Source organism: Gigantopelta aegis, chromosome 3 (genome assembly GCF_016097555.1).
Source record: "Gigantopelta aegis isolate Gae_Host chromosome 3, Gae_host_genome, whole genome shotgun sequence".
Classification (NCBI taxonomy): domain Eukaryota; kingdom Metazoa; phylum Mollusca; class Gastropoda; order Neomphalida; family Peltospiridae; genus Gigantopelta; species Gigantopelta aegis.
Window position 1 is genome coordinate 68,142,923 of NC_054701.1, and position 21,344 is coordinate 68,164,266.

The 21,344-nt window shown below is 39.6% G+C and overlaps 1 protein-coding gene across 1 annotated transcript; it reads right to left on the minus strand.

Annotated features, from left to right (window-relative positions):
- Positions 1-1,245: 1,245 nt before the first annotated feature.
- Positions 1,246-20,935, minus strand: LOC121368893 (sodium/calcium exchanger regulatory protein 1-like). Its single transcript, XM_041493650.1, has 4 exons — positions 20,571-20,935; positions 6,740-6,909; positions 3,519-3,629; positions 1,246-2,244 (listed from the first exon to the last, which is right to left on the minus strand). The coding sequence occupies exons 1-4, from the start codon at positions 20,656-20,658 to the stop codon at positions 2,191-2,193; spliced, it is 423 nt and encodes a 140-aa protein (XP_041349584.1). The 5' UTR covers positions 20,659-20,935; the 3' UTR covers positions 1,246-2,190.
- Between the last annotated feature and the right edge of the window lie 409 nt (positions 20,936-21,344).

Consider the following 21,344-nt stretch of genomic DNA (forward strand, 5'->3'; position numbering starts at 1 on the left):
TCTGTACAGGGATAGGTTGATCTGATGTGTGTTCAGTGGGGCTAGCACTCACGAACTATTTGACTGGTACCATCGTGTTCTGTCATATCACATTGACTTAAAGTTACGCGCTAACACCAGTTTAGCAAGCGACAGCGAGCGATCGCCCCCCTGAACACGTCTCTTTTGTACGAGTTAAGTACACTATTTCGTGTGGGTATATTTCAGTTTGTTACACACCCGTTGGTGAGAACACCATGCGTTATTTTTGATAACACATGGGTTGTTTACACACGTACGTGTATTAACAATTTCAAAACATACGACTGACTGCTCCTAGGTGCATAGCTACCTTATGTACTTAAGGTGATCGTAGCACTAAGATCGCTTCGTGGAACGGGGCCCTGGTCACCAGTGCCATGCATCCAATGAAAAACAACACAGTGGAAATAGAATACACTGTGACGTATAGTTAACCTGACAATCCCGTCTGTGACGCGTACGTTAGCTACAACTTACAAGTGCAACGGCTGTAAATAACTTTTAATCGCAAAATATGTTAAAATCTGCTTAAAACCTGGGTTTTTTATATACCGGCATGTAAGAAATATAATAGTACATTCGTATCCGTTAGATACCATTTATCTCACTACTCGTTGTTTAAAAACGTATCAAACTCGGTTTCACTCGTTAGATACATTTTAAAACAACTTGTGAAATAAATGGTATCTAACGGACATGAATGTATTATTCTCTATCTATTATATTAGCATTTTTAATTCAACATAGGTCACAGGTGAGGTGCAATATAATAATTGGATTAAAGAACGTGGTATGTGCTGTCCTGTTTATCCAAATATTCCATGTTAGGTGGTAGTAGAATGTGTGACATGGCAGTAGTAGTAGGTCAGGTCAGGTCAGGTCATAGGGCTTTACGTGCACATTCAGAGCAAGCTGTTGTAGCGCACGCCTGTCCTGGGCACAAGAGCCTACCTCGGCCGTCTTTTCTGTCCTGGACAGGAAAGGTGGGGTGGGAAGGAGGGACCGCCTGCACTGGCAGGTGCAAGGGAGCACCAGCAGCCCGACCGTTGTCGGTAACAGGCGGAGGGGGAGTCCAGCTAGACAAAATATTCACTTTAAACCTACAAAAGCGCTTTTCGTATGGTGGTATGTGGAGGTGACAACTGACCGTTAGCTACTGCCCTGTATTTGAGTAAAGACATGACAATAAATGAACAAATAAAATAAAACATCAAACAGACGAGATTTGTGTAAGCCTTGCGACTATAATGATTTAATACAAATACACGAAAATATGCGTGTACACGGACATTCTATAATATGATGGTTTAAAACATAGGCCCTACTTAGTAGATCATAATATGCGTGTACACGGACATTCTATAATATGATGGTTTAAAACATAGGCCCTACTTAGAAGATCATAATATGCGTGTACACAGACATTCCATGATATAATGGTTTAAAACATAGGCCCTACTTAGAAGATCATAATATGCGTGTACACGAACATTCTATAATATGATGGTTTAAAACATAGCCCCTACGATATAGATCATAATATGCGTGTACACGAACATTCTATGATATAATGGGTTAAAACATATAGGCCCTACTTAGTAGATAATAATATGCGTGTACACGGACATTCTATGATATAATGGTTTAAAACATAGGCCCTACTTAGAAGATCATAATATGCGTGTACACGGACATTTTATGATATAATGGTTTAAAACGTATAGGCCCTACATAGTAGATATATGCGTGTACACGAACATTCTATAATATGATGGTTTAAAAGATATATGCGCGTACACGAACATTCTAAAATATAATGGTTTAAAACGTATAGGCCCTACACAGTAGATATATGCGTGTACACGAACATTCTATAATATAATGGTTTAAAACATATATGCGTTTACACGGACATTCTATAATATAATGGTTTAAAACATATATGCGTGTACACGGACATTCTAAAATATAATGGTTTAAAACATATAGGCCCTACACACGTTGATATATGCGTGTACACGAACATTCTAAAATATTGCGTAGCCTGAAACCCTGGTTTCTAAAACATATACAACGCGACAGTCTTTCAGTTGGAAGCCTTTTTCAGTACTGTTTCGTGTCACTAAAACACTGGCTCGCAAGGTCAAATGGAAAACCAGGCAGATTAAATCACTCTATTTTCTTGAATATTCTCGTGCACACTACATCGCCACATTTTATAACCTGGAAAATAGAAATAAAAAATCATTATAAGATTATTCTTCAGAAAAATTGTATTATTGTATTCATATCCATCACTTTTATTAGTCTAATTTTTAAATATACAGAACAACAAAAGAAACGCAACCCCCCCCCCCCACACACACACACACCCAACAACAACACCCCCACCCCCACCCCCACCCCTCACACACATTTATTTAAAATTATTTATTTGAATCACATTAGTACGGAAGAGCATTAGGGCCAAGCGCAAAAAAAAAACGTTTGAGTTTTTTACGAGTTGTTAACTAGAAATTTTGAGATACTCGTACTAACTCGAAATTTCAAGTTACTATTTCGAAATTTCGTGATACTATCTTAAAATATCGAGATATCACGAAATTTTGAGATAGTAACTTGAAATTTCAAGTTAACTTCTTGAAATTTCGAGATACTGTCTTGAAATATCGAGATAATATCAAGAAATTTCGAGATAGTAACTTGAAATTTCGAGTTACTATATGAAATTTCTAGTTAACAACTCGAAAAAACAAAAACAAAATTTTTTTTTTTTCGCTTGGCCCTAATGCTTTTCCGTACATTAGTTTGTGTTTCTGTTGAAAGTATTAATTTGTTATTAACATTCCAAGCCCAGTTTAACAGACAGTCTATTTACCGAATTAATTTTATAATGTTAAAAAAAAAATTACATTTTTTTTTGCCGTAGGTGCACTGTAAGTTAACGTAAGTCTAGTGTCTTACCACTGGCATTTTTTTTCTCTCTGCTGGATACAATATATTGCCGTCAGTTGGGGGATATTGTTTGCCTTGTTTAAGTTATGTTTATTTGTTGGAAAAATTACGAGTTTAAAATTGCAGTAGGAAGGCTCAAAACTGCCACAAGAAAGCATTTTCCTATCGCAATAAAACTGCAGTAGGTAAAAACAAATTCACACACAAAAACCACATTAAACAGGTCCCTAGAAACAGGGAAGCTGGATGGCACTCCACCCCCACTTGAAGACTAGATGTACGATTTTTTGCTCTACTCTATATAAATACATATAAAAATCTGACTTGTGCCCTACCCCCACACGCAATAGAGACTGTGTCCTCCTCACCACAGCTTGTGCCCCCCCCCCCCTCCCTTTAGATATCGTTCCTACAGGCCTGGTAAATCCTGGAAACCACGATGACCTTGTCTGTCCAGCAGTGTCCTGGTCAGTAGTTAGATCCTGAGTCCATGTTAGGCGTACCTGAACGTTTAGTGGGCGCGAAGACTTGTAAACACTGACCTGAACTAACTCCCCGTCTACAACATCTCGGTCTAACTGCTGGGCCTTGTATCCCGACGTGATTGGGTCCGACTTGATCTTTAGCTTCCCGTCTTCATACACCATCACATTCTACAGATAATGAAAACCACACCTTCATTGAGGGTTATGTCTTCATACACCATCACATTCTACAGATAATGAAAACCACACCTTCATTGAGGGGTATGTCTTCATACACTATCACATTCTACAGATAATGAAAGAAAGAAAGAAATGTTTTATTTAACGACGCACTCAACACATTTTATTTACGGTTATATGGCGTCAGACATATGGTTAAGGACCACACAGATTTTGAGAGGAAACCCGCTGTCGCCACTTCATGGGCTACTCTTCCGATTAGCAGCAAGGGATCTTTTATTTGCACTTCCCACAGGCAGGATAGCACAAACCATGGCCTTTGTTGAACCAGTTATGGATCACTGGTCGGTGCAAGTGGTTTACACCTACCCATTGAGCCTTGCGGAGTACTCACTCAGGGTTTGGAGTCGGTATCTGGATTAAAAATCCCATGCCTCGACTGGGATCCGAACTCAGTACCTACCAGCCTGTAGACCGATGGCTTACCACGACGCCACCGAGGCCGGTCTACAGATAATGAAAACCACACCTTCATTGAGGGGTATGTCTTCATACACCATCACATTCTACAGATAATGAAAACCACACCTTCATTGAGGGGTATGTCTTCATACACCATCACATTCTACAGATAATGAAAACCACACCTTCATTGAGGGGTATGTCTTCATACACCATCACATTCTACAGATAATGAAAACCACACCTTCATTGAGGGGTATGTCTTCATACACCATCACATTCTACAGATAATTAAAACCACACCTTCATTAAGGGGTATGTCTTCATACACAATCACATTCTACAGATAATGAAAGAAAGAAAGAAATGTTTTATTTAACGACGCACTCAACACATTTTATTTACGGCTATATGGCGTCAGACATATGGTTAAGGACCACACAGATTTTGAGAGGAAACCCGCTGTCGCCACTTCATGGGCTACTCTTCCGATTAGCAGCAAGGGATCTTTTATTTGCGCTTCCCACAGGCAGGATAGCACAAACCATGGCCTTTGTTGAACCAGTTATGGATCACTGGTCGGTGCAAGTGGTTTACACCTACCCATTGAGCCTTGCGGAGTACTCACTCAGAGTTTGGAGTCGGTATCTGGATTAAAAATCCCATGCCTCAACTGGGATCCGAACTCAGTACCTACCAGCCTGTAGACCGATGGCTTACCACGACGCCACCGAGGCCGGTCTACAGATAATGAAAACCACACCTTCATTGAGGGGTATGTCTTCATACACCATCACATTCTACAGATAATGAAAACCACACCTTCATTAAGGGGTATGTCTTCATACACCATCACATTCTACAGATAATGAAAACCACACCTTCATTCAGGGGTATGTCTTCATACACTATCACATTCTACAGATAATGAAAACCACACCTTCATTGAGGGGTATGTCTTCATACACCATCACATTCTACAGATAATGAAAACCACACCTTCATTAAGGGGTATGTCTGGATTTTTGCTCCGACCATCATATGCAGTTGGACCGGATACCATGATACGTTAAAAAAATTATTTTGTTTAACGACACCACTGGAGCACATTGACCAGGAAGGAAATGTTTTATTTAACGACGCCCTCAACACATTTTATTTACGGTTAAAGGGCGTCGGACGTACTGTTGAGGACCACAGAGATATTGAGAAAGGAAACCTGCTGTCGCCACTTCATGGGCTACTCTTTTTTCGATTAGCAGCAAGGGATCTTTTATATGCACCATCCCACAGACAGGATAGCACATACCACGGCTTTTGATATACCAGTTGTAGGGCAATGGTTGGGGTGTATTCTAAATGGTTAAATAATTAAAATACTCTCCAGATTGCAGCTTTAAATACACACACTTTTTTAATATGGGAAAAGGGTGTTTTAACGGAACTAAAATTAAATTTGATTGTCACTTTGCTTTGGGAGTGCTTTGGGTTCAGATTACCTTTCAGAAGATCGCAGACAAAAGCAGCTGTAGTAGTAGTAGTACAAACGTTACTGTATTCGGGTTCAAATGTAATTGGACAGGAAATGGCGTTGGGTCATGTCAGATCACCAAAGCGAATTGGACAGTATGATCAGATTTTAACCAGATTCAAAAACAGGCTAGGGTGCATGGTCTCTGGAAATGATCACAGTGGGCGTCAAGCGTTTTTGCGACGTGTACTTTGGAAAAACTATTTTGTAATAAATAATTGTCAAGTAAAGGCATGTAAGGTTTATTAACGATCCAAAGAGGCGCCAACAAAAAACAAACAAAAAACCCAAACAATTCTGAAATTATCAAAGATGTGCCTGAAAAAAGACGACTGAACTGTATTTTATAACGAAATATATCGTGTGTTGTCTCCAACATCGTACTCAAATCCAACTGCAGACGTGTGACTAATTTCAACACACATACACCAATTTTATTTTTGTCCCGTCTATCATCTGGCAACTAATTTAGTAGCAATTAGCATAGGTCAGGGCCGCAGTTAACATTTTCTCTGAAGTCAATTTGGGTTTTCATTTCAAACCAATTTCTTCGGTTAATTGCGGTTGTATTTAATGTGTCACCACCAGATCCGGTTGACATTTGTGTACATACGGAGATTGAAAGGTGTTGTACACTATAGTTAAAATTTGGTGGTGGTGGTTGGTTGTTGGGTTTTTGTTCTTGTTTTGTGGGCTTGGGTGTGGTATTTTTGTGGTTGTGTTTCTTTTGTTGTTGTTGTTTTTGGGGAGGGGTGAGTATAGTTATAGGGTTTTTTCATTGGCATCTACTGGGGTTTGGATTTGTTTTGGGGGTTTTTATTTTTATTAGAATTGATATCTGACACGTTGTGATCGTTGGTAGTTGTTATTGCATAAGATGGTTTAACTGTTTGCTAAGTGCATATATGTAGTTAATATACAGATTCATGAAGTATGAGATAGAATAATAAGTTGTGATTGGTTTTTCTAACTTTTGTTATGTTGTGCTATATATATCATTTATGTAGAAATCATAGCACCCTAAAACTTTTTAGAGCACGTTATTTCACCCCATTCTCTGCCTATAAAGTGTCCCCCTACATGGCTATGCTCGTGACAGACTTACAGACAGCTTGACTCCCCGCATTTCGGATTCGTATTCCTCTCCTAGTTTGATGTTTTCTTCTCTCGTCATGACCAAACTTTTTATAACTATTTTTATTACGTCTCCTTCCACCGATATCGTCATTTCCGGCGATGACGTGGCTGCTAATTTCCTCATGACTACATTGGCACCTGAAGAAAGAAACAAAACATTAAATCACATGAACATAAACTTCCCATTAAAGGGACAGTCCTGAGTTTGCTGCCATTGTAATATTGTGAGTTTGTTTTGTTTAACGACACCACTGGAGCACATTGATTAATTAATCATCGGCTAATGGATGTCAAACATTTGGTAATTCTGACTCGTAGTACAGCAATTGATCTTTTATATGCACTTTCCCACAGACCGGAAAACACATACCACGGCATTTGTTCAATTGTGGTGCACTGGCTTGAACGAGAGAAAAAAAAAATAGTTCGATCCTGCGACGCAAGCACCTCGAGCGAGAACTCAAGGAATGTTTTAACGACACACTCAACACATTTTAATTACGGTAATATGGCGTCAGACGTATGGTTTAAGGACCACTCAGGTAATGAGAGAGGAAACCCGCTGCCGCCACGCAATGGGCTACTCTTTCAGATTAACAGCAAGGGATCTTTTATATGCACCATCCCACAGACAGGGTAGCACATACCACGGCCTTTGATATACCAGTCGTAGTGCACTGGCTAGAACGAGAAATAGCCCAATGGGCTCACCGACGAGGATCGATCCCAAACCGACCGCGCATCAAGCTAACACTTTTCCAGTAGGCTACATCCCGCCCCCATTGTAACAGAGCCTTTTTAATGGCTAAAATTACATATAAAAGTTATTCCCTTGTTTTGAATATCAGTGTCTGAATAATCAAGTGTTTGTTGTCATCCTAATGTTTGTAATAACCCAAAGCGGATTTTACCTTCCAATAATTTAGTACGAACTAAAACAATATACATACAGTGGCGGATCTAAGCTGACTTCTACAAGCATAAGCACATGCAGCAAAAACATTGGATACACATACACACACTGTACTGTATTCTAAATAAGAAAATGTAGTTAATATGTAGTTGTATGCTAGTCTCAAACTACCAACTTCCATGACAAAGTTGGCCAACTGTCTGCTCTCACGACTTCTACGACTGTCCTGTTGCTAGTCTGGGCGCACCCATCGTAAGTTGGCAGGTGGGGAAATTACTGTCGAGTTGGCCAACTTCGTTGTATCAGTGGATAGTCAGAGCCTAGCGTTAGTCATCGAAAATGTTGTTAGTCAGACACGTCTTACAATGGCTGCAAACTCAGTACAGTCCCTTTACATTTATAAATAGAATATGTATCTAGTATTGGCTGATAAATACACCTAATGAGCGAAAGGAAGTTATATGCAAAAATACAAGCTGTATTTGCTTTGTAACACCAAAAACAAATACATTGTGTGCTATATAGGCCCCTATTTAGAAAAATATCGAAAATATCTCCTGACCTTAATTAATACTGTTGAGTATATTAGCGTTATGCATGTTGAAATTGTTTCACGGACACCGGCATTGCCTGATACTGACACACACACACTTCGATCTTGAGTTCAGACACAGTTTTAACGGAAACGGTCTGCCACGCTCGCACAACTACAAACGTAGATCAAAGAATTCGGAAATAATGATGTATTTAATGACAACATTTTCAAAACATAAATCTAACGGTATGAGGGTGTTTCATCTACTAATGATTTGTGCAACGTCAGCGTAGTTCATTAAGTAAAGAGCAAAAAATCCACACTATGCATTGTCCGCGAATTAGGCGGCCATTTTCTGTGACGTATGCTGAATGTTTAACGACACCCCAGCACGAAAAATACATCAGCTATTGGGTGTCAAACTATGGTAATGCAAAACAAATAAAGTGATGATTAACATCAATATAAAAATTCAAGATTTAAATAAAAACATTGTAAAGAACTGTGCAAAAATACAAATATCACAGATAGATACTGACTTTTATTCAAAATTTCAATTGTATCCCGAAGAAAACAAGGGGATTTGTGCTGTATTGGCCATTCTCAAAGAGAATGTTACACCCCTGCACCACGGTGAGGTTATAGCACGCGCAGGGGTGACGTATGCTGAAGACCTATGAAGTGTAATGCGAATCGGTTTCTTAGGTTCGAATCCTGTCAGTATATACTTTGGGTTTTTTATTTTTATTATAGTCGATTCCCTGCAAACCACTATCTTTTGCGGTGGTGGGGGGGGGGGGGGGGGGGGGGGTGCGCGGAAAGGATTTAACTTTTAGACCCTACAAGTGGCAAATTATGCCTTTAATAACTGTTTAATATAATTTTGTCTATATGTACACATGAAAACAAATGCCAACCTCAATATGTTTACATCAGCTAACATTTTCCCACACAATCGATTACGGATTTCTATCATCCATCGGTTATAATCGACCATTAGAACTTTCCTGCACTGGTTTCAACCTTTTATGCACACTGCATAACAACAGAGCAACAAATAAAAGTGTATTTATTGTTGTGGCAATGAATTTGTATGAATAATCAAATAATCAGTGTCACATGTTACAACCAATCAGAGCCGAGGCTGTTTTTATTCCGTGCGAAACTTCCGTCTTTCGTACAATGCGACCTATATTGCTCGACGTACATGAGCAGAAATGGGAAAAGTTCGTTTTACTGTTAACTTGAAAAAAATTCTACATGCAGCCAGCGGATTCCATCGTTCATGGTACCGTGGCAGACGAGAGGCGCACACAGCACAGCGAGCTAGATTATTAACAGTAAATGGGAGGGGCGTAGCCCAGTGGTAAAGCGCTCGTCTGTGTGCGGTCGGTCTAGGGTCGATCCCCGTCGATGGACCCATTGGGCTATGTCTCGTTCCAGCCAGTGTACTACGACTGGTGTATCAAAGGCCCTGGTATGTGCTATATATGGGATGGTGCATATAACAGATCCGTTGTTACTAATTGAAACGATGTATCAGGTTTCCTCTGTCAAAATTATTAATGGTTGACATCCAGTAGCTGATGATTAATAAATCAATGTGCTCTAGTGATGTCGTTAAACAAAACAAACTGTAACTGTAACTTTAATTATTTTAGAAAAGTCACTGATTTGCGAAAAGTTTAATAATTTGAAAGCTGCTAAAAAATAAATAATTGTTTAAGATGCATAATGTATGCAAACATTTGTTAGGGATATTGTTGTGTTTTGGATAAACTCGTATTAGTTAGTATACAAACCGGCCTCGGTGGCGTCGTGGTAGGCCATGGTTTGTGCTATCCCGCCTGTGGGAAGCGCAAATAAAAGATCCCTTGCTGCTAATCGGAAGAGTAGCCCATGTAGTGGCGACAGCGGGTTTCCTCTCAAAATCTGTGTGGTCCTTAACCATATGTCTGACGCCATATAACCGTATATAAAATGTGTTGAGTGCGTCGTTAAATAAAACATTTCTTTCTTTCTTTAGTTAGTATACCTATAATGGCTAAACAAGGAATATCGTAAACAAAACAAACTCCCATCGTCCATGGTACTTTGTCAGACGAGATCCACGAACGCGGTCGGTTTGGGATCGATCCCTGTCGGTGAGCCCATTGGGCTATTTCTCGTTCCAGTCAGTGCACTACAACTGGTATATCAAAGGCCGTAGTATGTGCTATCCTGTCTGTGGGATGGTGCATATAAAAGATCCCTTGTTACTAATGGTAAAGTGTAGCGGGTTTCCTCTTTAAGACTTATATGTCAAAATTACCAATTGTTTAACATCCAATAGCCGATGATTAATAAATAAATGGGCTCTAGTGGTATCGTTAAACCAAACAAACTTTAACTTTTGGTTCCATCGTTCATGGTACTCTGACAGACGATATCCATGCACTGCACAGCGAGCTGGGCCATTAACAGCCGCGTGTGCTGGAATATCACCATCTAAACGTAGGCTGATTTTGCTGCAGTGGGTTTCTTCTCTCATACAAACTCCCTAATATGTGTTCTAGTAGCACAGCACAGACATACCGGGCAGCGTTGTAACGTCGTTACGTGCCGGGGACAAATTACATCATTCAATAATGTACAATTAATCTGGGCACTATACAGTTAATGGACGATTTCAAGTCTGCCTAGCTCCGTAATAAGAAATCTAATCATCTTTGGTCCTCAAAAAGATCACAGTGACCTATCGCTGTCCTATGTCAGGAAGCTTTAATTTAACTTGGCTATAATTATTAGACTAGTTGACCATTACAGTCATGATCTATTGTCTTTAAGAAATAAGGTAGGTATTGCACTTATAAAGTTAATGTTTGTTTTGTTTAACGTGTGATACGACTTGAGCGCATTGATTCATCGGCTATTGGAAGTTAAACATTTGGTAATTCTGACATATAGTGCTATATTTTTTCCATTAGTAGCAAAGTATTTTTTTTATATCCACCATCCCACAAAATAGACTAGCACATACTACGGCTTTTGCTATATACCAGTCGTGATGCACTGACTCGAACGCGAAATAGCCAAATGAGTCCACCGGGATCGATCCCAGACCGACCGCGCATTGGGCGAGTGCTTTGCCTCTGGGCTACGTCACGTCTGTTTTGCAAGTTTCATGCAATATATTATGTGATTTTTTTATTTTATTTTTTTATTTTTTTTTTTTTTTTCTTCGAGTACATGTTGGCATGAGTCAAATTTTGTGCTAAAGGATTAGAATTATTTTTAACAAAAAAATCTGCGCATTTTTAAGGATAATGGACGATTTTAAGTCTGCTTAACTCCGTAATAAGATCATGTTATTACTCGGAAAGCATACCAGCTGCGGGTTTCTTTATTCAATAGATTCTACACACGAGTAAGCAACCCAAAACAGCGTGCTTGAGCTTTATTTGGATATAAACCCGTTAGTAACATTACCATCTTTATTACATATTCGCTTGTTTGTGCATTGCACGAATAACGGACATTCTCCGATTGTTTAGCTCTTTAATAAGATACTAGTACGTAAAGACCTTCCTGCGTTTTGGTATTTTTTTAATACACGTTGCCATACCAGCATATTGATTATTTGTAAGGAGATAAACGAATGATATTGATCACGTTCCTGGATATAGCTCTTGCTAATGAGCTTAGATAAAATGGATGGAAGAGAGAAGGCAAGATGGGTTGTCATGGTGAGAGAGAGAGAGAGAGAGAGGGGGGGGGGGGGGGGGGGGGGGGTAGATAGAGAAGCCAGTTGCTGTTGTGGCGTTGATTATGCGTGTTTTGCCCCAGGGCGACAAGTCTTGGAGAGATTGAGTCACAGGTACATTGCTGGTATGGCGGTGTTAAAATAAACAACTGCTGTGTGTGCGAGTGTGTACATATAACATATTGTCTGTTATATTTCGATAGGAGTGAAATGCATCTGTCGGCTTAACTGTGATTACAGTGGTATTAGATGTGTAGATACTTTATGCGTAGCTCTCATTGCAATAAATAAAAGAGTTTGCCCGCCATTCTCATATGTCTCCCTCATCCTTTCCGTACATCGATGCATGCTTGGGTAGTAACGGATGGACGGATAGAACGAACGGACGAACGAACGGATCAAAGGATGGATGGATGGATGATGGATGGATGGATGGATGGACAGGACGGACGAAAGGATAAATGGATGGATGGATGGATGGATGGATGGATGGATGCAAACATGCATGGGTGGATACATGAATAATGGATGGTTGGATGCAAAGATAGTGTATGGATGGATGAATGGACGTATGAATGTATGCATGAAACGATGGAGAGATAGAAAGATGCATGCACAGATAGTGAATGCATGGATCGATGGACAGATGGATGGATTGTTGGATGGATGCATGCATGCATGCATGCATGCAAGGATGGATAGATGCATAGATGTATGGATACATGGATTTTAACATTATTTATTATATAAAATTACATGCCAATTCATCGGTACCCTTTTTCACACAAATGGACTATAAATACAGTAGATGGACTATAAATACAATAAATGGACTATAAATACAGTACGATAACGTAACCTCGACCACTCTTCTTGACCGACAAGACTGACAAAAGTCAAGAGTTACGATATCACATCTAATCTATATACGAGAATAGCGATGCTTGACTATGACTATCGTGTCTTTAAATATCACCACAGAGGTCGCGTATTCGTCGTACTACATGTGTCAAATCCCTGTAGCGGCGATGATGATGTGCTGTGGTCTCGGGGGATATCTGCATGCACAGATTAAAATAGCTCGGCGGTTTAGTGCTTAAGTCAATGTCATCCACTTTAAGATTGAAAGATACTGGGTTCGCATTTCAACACCGGATGTTGACATCCAATAGCCGATGATTATTAAAGCAATGTGCTCTAGTGGTGTCGTTAAACAAAACAGACTTTAACTCAACACCGGATGAGTTTTAACGGCTTGGAGGAGAAGTGTCTTAGTGCCGTTTTCCGTTTGCGGCTCTCTCTCTCTCTCTCTCTCTCTCTCTCTCTCTCTCTCTCTCTCTCTCTCTCTCTCTCTCTCTCTTGTCAGTGCACCACGGCTAGTATATCAAAGGCCGTGGTATGTGATATCCTGTCTATGGGATGGTGCATATAAAAGATCCCTTGCTACTGATGGAAAAATGTAGCGGGTTTCCTTTCTAAGACTATATGTAAAAATTACAAATTGTTTGACATCCAATAGCCTATGATTAATAAATCAATGTACTTTAGTGGTGTCATTAAAAAAACCTTTAACTAACTCTCTCTCTCTCTCTCTCTCTCTCTCTCTCTCTCTCTCTCTCTCTCTCTCTCTCTCTCTCTCTCTCTCTCTCTCTCTCTCTCTCTCTCTGTATACATATACATATACATATATACTACTCAAAATTTGCTAAGGATCATACCATTTTTATAGGATAAAATTATTCACTGACCCCATATTCAAATATATCTATTTACACTAAATGGGCCTCAATCACACGCTTGAGTGATCACCATGCGCCTTTGAGGTCACGGTATGCACGTGCAACTTGACAGCCTCTGTACTGGCTTGCTGAGACAGCGTCGTCGTACACATGTTATTGAACATTTTTACCGCATTTGAGGTCCTCAATGCCTCCTTAACGTCAACGTCGTCGGTTGACAACCGAAGAACTGGCCAGAGCCATGGGCATGCTGGAATGTGGGTCTTCACAGCGTAGGGTTGCCAACGTCTTTGGTGTGAGCCAAAGTGTGATAAGCAGAGCATGGAATCGCTTCCAGACGTATGGCTCAGCTACCCAGCGCCATGCTGGTGGTCGACAACGAGCAACCACGCCAAGAAAGGACCGATTTCTTGTGGTGCAGGCCAGACGTCATCCCTTCGTGAATGCGACTACTCTACGAAATGAGTTGAGGAATGATGTTGGCGTTAACATGTCAACGCAAACAGTTCGTAATCGTCTTCGGCAGAGTGGTCTTCGGTCTAGGAGAGCATGCATTCGCATTCCCTTGACCCAACTTCACAAACAGGCACGTCTGGACTGGGCACAAGATCATGTCAACTTCACTGATAACGAGTGGGATCCTGTACTCTTCACCGATGAGTCAAGGTACTGTCTTGACTTTACAGATCGACGTGCTCGAGTGTGAAGAAGACGTGGGGAGCGATTTCAAGATGCCAACATATCCGAACATGACCACTATGGTGGAGGCTCCATCCAGTTCATCCTCATGAACGACAACGCTCGACCTCATCGTGCCAGGGTGGTTGAGGACTACCTCCAGCAGGAGACCATCGTCCGTATGGAATGGCCAGCACGCTCATTTGATCTGAACCCGATCGAGATTGTTTGAAACATGCTACAGGTGGCGATTTCGCGACATCCGGTCCAACCAACAACTCTCGTGGAACTGGGAAATGCCCTCACCGAAGAGTAGAATAATCTTGAGATGGCAGCCATCCAGAGACTCATTGGAAGCACGAGACGCCATTGCCAGGCTGTGATTGCATCACGTGGGTCACACACAAGCTACTGACAGTTGTTGCTGCTGGTAATTGAACTGTTTGGGACATTTTCATGACTTGGAGTAACATTCTGAAACCTCCATTTTTGGGGGTCTGCTTCTTTGATGACAGAACGTGTGTTACCTATTGTTCAAATTTGGTATACAGCCATGAAATTCAGGAAATAAACATTTCCTAGAATATATACCATTTTTAGTTTTTGTGTCATACCCATGCCGAAAAATATAATACCACCCTAAATAGTTATCCCTAGCAAATTTTTAGTAGTATATATATATATAAATCAATGCACTCTAGTCATGACGTTAAACAAAGCAAACTTTAGTAAACTTCTTTATCATTAGCAGTGATTTCATATGAGCACGTTTTATGCATCCGTTTACCGCGCTCCGCTTTCCGCGCTCGCACTGCGCCAAAAACCGCGCAGATGGAAAACAGCACCATGTGTCCATTACACCGACTTCTCTCTCACTAATCATTAAGGTTACAATATCGCAGCCCCGTACTATAAGTATAACGTTACTATACTAATGAAAAACACGTGTTGATTTAATAGATTCGATACTTTCGCTACCAGCGGATATCGTCAAGTATATCTGGTTGATGTACTATGAAAGTCTCGTTGTCATTTTTAATGAGACAGTCTTCGATTTTCTGCCATTATAACATGTTCTCAACAAATAGAGCCTTTTGAACAGCCAAAACATGACATATTGACTTCCCTGCACCCACCACATCGAGGGCACAAACCCCACAAGTTTCTACGGGGGTGTTCGTGGTATGCTTTAAGATTTACTACCAATAATATTTTTGATTCAGAATTAATGGGGGTAGAGCACACACACACACACACCAGGCCCGCCCCCTGCTCCGCCCAGCCTAAGTGTCTTAGGGTCGTTTTCCACGTGTGTTGTTTTTGGCGCGATGCGGGCGCCGGCGCGGAACGCGAAAAACGGTTACCTCAAGAATAATTTGCATGGTTATCAATGGCAGTAACGACTGGTATATCAAATGAGGTGATATGTGCTGTCCTCTTTGTGGGAAAATGCATATAAAAGATCCCTTACTAGTAATGGTGAAAAATGTACTGGGTTTCCTCTGAAGAAATTGTCAAAATTACCAAATCTAATACTCCATTAATAATAAATCAATGTGCTCTAGTGGTGTAGTTAACTTAAACAAAGCAAACTTTAACAAACTTATTTAACATTGACAGTGATTTTAAACCAGTATCTTTTATACGTTCGTTTTCTGTGCATCGCGTTGTGCGCCCGCACTGTACCAAAATCTCGAATATCGAAGCCCCGTACTATAAGTATTACGTAACTATACCAATGAAAAACACGTGTTGATTTGATAAATTCGATACTTTCGCTACCAGCGGATATCGTCAAGTATATCTTGTTTAGGCACCATGGCAGTCTCGGCGTCAATTTTAATGAGACGGCCGTGGGTTTGCTGCCATTATGATATGTATTCGGCTAACAGAGCCTTTTGAACAATCAAAATATGACATATTGACTTCCCTGCACCCACATGGCAACCTCGTCCTCTGCCGCTAATAAAGCCCGTCTTACTAATGAAGCTAACTAATGATTGCCAGTAATAGTGAAGTGGAGTAGGTGGTTCAAGTACTTCTTTTACAATAGCAGTTCTCATAGGCGTACGGGCTCCCATTTTTACAGGGGAGGGGGTGGAGGCTGCGTTTTGCCCAAATTAAAGGAAAATGCCCGAATCTGGATAACATTAATTTTATTCATATTAGCATTACTACCAAACAGCTCTATAGAGTTGCAAACGAACCACTATACATTTTTGCATGGATTACAACTAAGTTTGAAGGTAGAATGATCGAAATACATGGTAAAAAGGTCTCAGGTTACACATTTTGCCAGAATTTGACGTTTCGCTCCAGCACTAGGCACTAGGAGGGGGGGGGGGGGGGGGGGGGGGAGGTGCCCTCCCCTACCCCTCAGGGCCCCGTTTCACGAAGCGATCTTAGCCCTAAGATGACCTTAAGTGCATACAAGACAAGCCCCTAGGCTGTTGACAACAAAAGAAGTTAAAAGAGAGGAGATGATGCCAAATCTGGAAGATATAAGATGGAATTCGAAGGAGCAAAGACAATAGAGTAGGTTTTAAAAACAATAAAACACCCAACATTAAATACATGTCCTTGTTTAAAATATCAATATATATATATAAATATAGCGTTTCTGATCGTCTTAATGTTTGTACTAGCCCAAACTGGATTTCCCTCGACGTAATTACGAATAAAAATAAATTTAAAATAAAATTAAATTTAAGTTACTAGGAAGATCAAATACATGTACATTGAATATACAAACAGTGATATCTTAGGATGATACAACGTGTTATAAAGTATATATATTTTGTTTATTATTTTATTTTTATTTTATTTTATTTGTTTATTTATTTTTATTATGATTTTATTATTGTTATTTTTTAAAATTTTATTTTACCTATTTATTTGTGTTTAGTTATATGTATGTGTGTCTTTAATTTCCTTACACACGTGATGTGTTTATATTTAAATCTTCTTTATTACTACCCACGTAATTATTTATCATGCATATATGTATGGTTTATTTCGTTTATTTTAGACAAGTATTGATTTTTCATGCATAGATGTGTTTTTAGATAGTGCTATCAGATATTGTAAATATGTATTTATTATAATTTTCTGGGTGTTTTTTTTATTATGAAGCTTATTTAGTTATATAACTAGAACTTGAACTTGAAGTTAAACGTATGTTAAGGCCCATGGACTTTCGAGTATTTCTCCGCTAAAATCCCACCCGAACCTTTATAACAAACTGAACCATGCACTAAAATCCCACACGAACCTTTATAACAAACTGAACCATGCACTAAAATCCCACCCGAATCTTTATAACAAACTGAACCATGCACTAAAATCATTGTGACTGTAACAACCCGAGACTTTGTTAAGTAATTTTTCTCGTTTATCTTATGAATAAAATCAACATGTATGACACGCACGTCTGAGTGTCACATTACGTTTAATTTAAATAGATATGTATAATCGTTTACCATACAAGTATTTAGCAGTCAATGGATACATGTATTATTGTTGTTAAGTACGTTTAGGGTAATTTCCCTCGCATAAGATGAGGGGCGTAGCAAATTGACGAAAAAGAGGGAGCATTGCAGCGGGAAGGGAGCAGCAGGGGGTATGGGCAGGGATGGCAGAAAATAACAAAAATATGTCCCTTTAATTTAAAAATGCCATTTTTGTCTATCTGGAGAAGACTATATATTACTGTGCCCTGGTTGTTTTCACTGTCGTTTTCACTGTGTACCCAGTTATGTTAGGTTAGGTACTGCCATAGTGGCAAAGTGTATTTAATTTTGAAAACATTATTAATCGGTTGGAGTTACGAGGCTTTCCTCTTATGCTCTATCTTAGTGTTGCAGTTACTAATACAGGCACCCCTTAAGTATGGTAGTCACGACGGGATCAACATGACTATTAATTTTGTGACTTTTATGAACAAGCACACACACACACACACACACACACACACACACACACACACACACACACACACACACACACACACACACATATACATATACATATATATATATATATATATGTATGTATGTATGTATGTATGTATATACGCACGTACGCACACATACACAGAGAAATAAAGAGAGACAGACAGAGACAAAAAGGCACAAATACACATACACAACACACATACACATACACATACACATGTATAATACAACTGAATATAAACTCCTGCCCAGAAGAGATGTGTCTAGAACAGCGTGCTTGAACCTTAGTTAGATATCAGCACGAAATAAAATAGGGAAATTGCTTTTATTATAGACTTCCAAATAACTGAAACAAAATATTATAACAGGTTTATGTCCTGCGGCGTTTATGACTCATTTAATTCACCCAGCAGGTTTCATGGTTTCATTCTTGTATAATTATGGACGTGATCTCATTGTTTGTCTATACGAAACGCTTTCTTTTGATAGGACACATTTTTGTAAAACACGCATGTCTTTCGAAATAAAACAAAACAGGTTAGGAAGGAAAACAAAGGATAGGGTAGGATTTTAAAAAAAAGAGAAGCAAAGTAAACGACTATTAAATTCTGTTACGACACCTCGGCATATTTAAATCTATGGCTATTTGGTGTCTAACATATGGCTATTTCAACTCATGGTCCAGAGAGAGAGAGAGAGAGAGAGAGAGAGAGAGAGAGAGAGAGAGAGAGAGAGAGAGAGAGAGAGAGAGAGAGAGAGAGAGAGAGAGACAGAGAGACAGACAGACAGAGAGAGAGAGAGAGAGAGAGAGAGAGAGAGAGAGAGAGAGAGAGAGAGAGAGACAGACAGAGAGCGAGAGAGAGGCAGACACAGATATAATGATGGAAACAGTCATTTGCGAGAGAGAGACGGGGGGGGGGGGGGTAAGTTTAAAAGTTGTTTTATTTAACGACATCCCTTACATTTTGGAACAGCTTCAAGGGGAAAAACAATAATGCACGTATCACGTTCATTGTGCTGTATCGCTTATACGCTTCAAACTACAAGACTAGTATTACTGAAATACTAAACCCAGCAAATCATTTGGGGATGGGGGGATTCGCCCGTCCCCTCCCCTCCACAGGAAAAGCAAGGTATCTTTTGTGATACTTGGTCTAGAAAGTGGGCACCTGCTGCTCTTTTGACGATTAGCAGCAACGATCGCTCAGATACATAGACAGGACAGCACATACGAACTTTAGCTTATCAGAACCCTAACAGCGTCTAGCTTACGATACCACCAGGATCATCTGTAGATCTCTCGAAAACAATGACTGGTCATGTTACAAAATCAGCTTATTTGTTGTCAAAATGACGCACTTTAAAACCCATCGTCCAAGCACCCTTCATTGCGTCATTTGTAAAAGGACAGCAAATATCACGGCTTTTGATATACCAGTCGGTTGACAATTGGATCAAAATACGAAAGAAAAAAAAAGTAATATTTAAAAAAAAAAGTAATATCAGAAATGCATCCATACCTTCCTCCAGTAAAGAGAAGGGTAATTTTAAAGAGACCAGAGGCCGATCTAGGGGGCAGGGGCCCGCCCCTTAACGTTTGCGATAGTTATAATTTTATAATGTAGTATTAAAAAAGAATAATTACGATCTCCCTCCAAACCTCCCCCAAATTTCCTTTGGCATTCTGCCTCATGTCATTGGGGATCCCCTAAATGAATTTTCGGGATCCGCCACTGGAGACTTCCCTCAGTTTGCTGCCTATTTCAGATATTTCCAACTAATAGCGCCTATTTATTTTAACGAATCAAAGTAAATATCAAATAAAATTTCTTCCTTAGAACATCAGTATCTCTATACTTAATGTTTTTCTAATCGTCTTAATATTTGTAGTAGCTCAAATTATATTTTACCCCCCAATAACTTCGCACGTACGAAAGAAAATATATATTTGGAAATAAAATAAAGCTCGAGTTACTACAAACATAAGGACGATAAAAAAAAAAAATAGGCCTACATTAAAGATTACAGACACTGATGTTATAAATAAGATAATGCATTTAATATGTAATTATAGTAATTAAAATGCCATGTGATTCTTAAATATCTTAGCAATGAGCAATAAACTCCACAGTCTCCTCTTTAAATCACTAGCTTGAGTGTCATCCAGCCCTATCCTGTTTATATAACAAAGGTAATAATAGGCAGTTATGGCTTGAGGATACTCGACTTCACTACTTACCAACTTCCTTCAAAAAATCTTCAAAATTTTCGCTCCTGTCCAATTTCCATTTCCCACCAAACTTCTTCTTTATTTCCTCCAAAGCCATATCTCCCTAGATTTTGATTAATTTTGTTTTTAAAAGTAAATAATATAAAACAAGCGAGCGATCACAGCTGCAAGCTTGTTCAAGTGACAATCAATAACTTGAAGTAAATAAAACAGTATTATTACACGATGCGAGAATCAATGCACCGGTTTTCTCGCGGTGATGTCCTGCCTTGATCCCAGTCTATTTCTGTGCTCAGGTTTGTGATGGAGCGACACCGAGTCAGTGTCGTCTGTAATCGCTGGATTGAGGACACTCTTTGGTCGCGATAAAGTCAGATAACGTGTTGTATAACAGCGATGTGGAAAAGCTAAAAGGTCACTAGAGACTGGTGGTAACTGAACTTTGTGTTCTGGACACATATGTGTTGTCGTATGAAGTGGCACAGGCGATGTTTAATTGGCGTCTAAGACTGAATGAATATAGGGATATAATAATGTGCATTAATTATATGACACTTCAGGACTCAGTCTGAGCATGACTTTTCTGATTGTATGCTAATTGCTTTCTCTCCGTCTCTTTCTCTCTTTTCTCTGTCATTCACCTCTCTTTTCTCTGTCATTCACCTCTCTTTATATACATCTCTCGGTCTCTCTCACTCCCACTATCTATCACCCCCCCCCCTCTCTCTCTCTGTCTCCCTCTCTCTCTCTCTCTCTCTCTCTCTCTCTCTCTCTCTCTCTCTC

What these genes read in the sequence shown, in the direction of transcription:
- LOC121368893 (XM_041493650.1), bottom strand. Translation starts at nt 20,658, where the DNA reads ATGGCTTTGGAGGAAATAAAGAAGAAGTTTGGTGGGAAATGGAAATTG. An exon ending in AGATTTTTTGAAGGAAGTTG is followed by an intron (nt 6,910 to 20,570) that starts GTAAGTAGTGAA and finishes TTCTTTCTTCAG; the next exon opens with GTGCCAATGTAGTCATGAGG. An exon ending in TGCGGGGAGTCAAGCTGTCT is followed by an intron (nt 3,630 to 6,739) that starts GTAAGTCTGTCA and finishes CATTATCTGTAG; the next exon opens with AATGTGATGGTGTATGAAGA.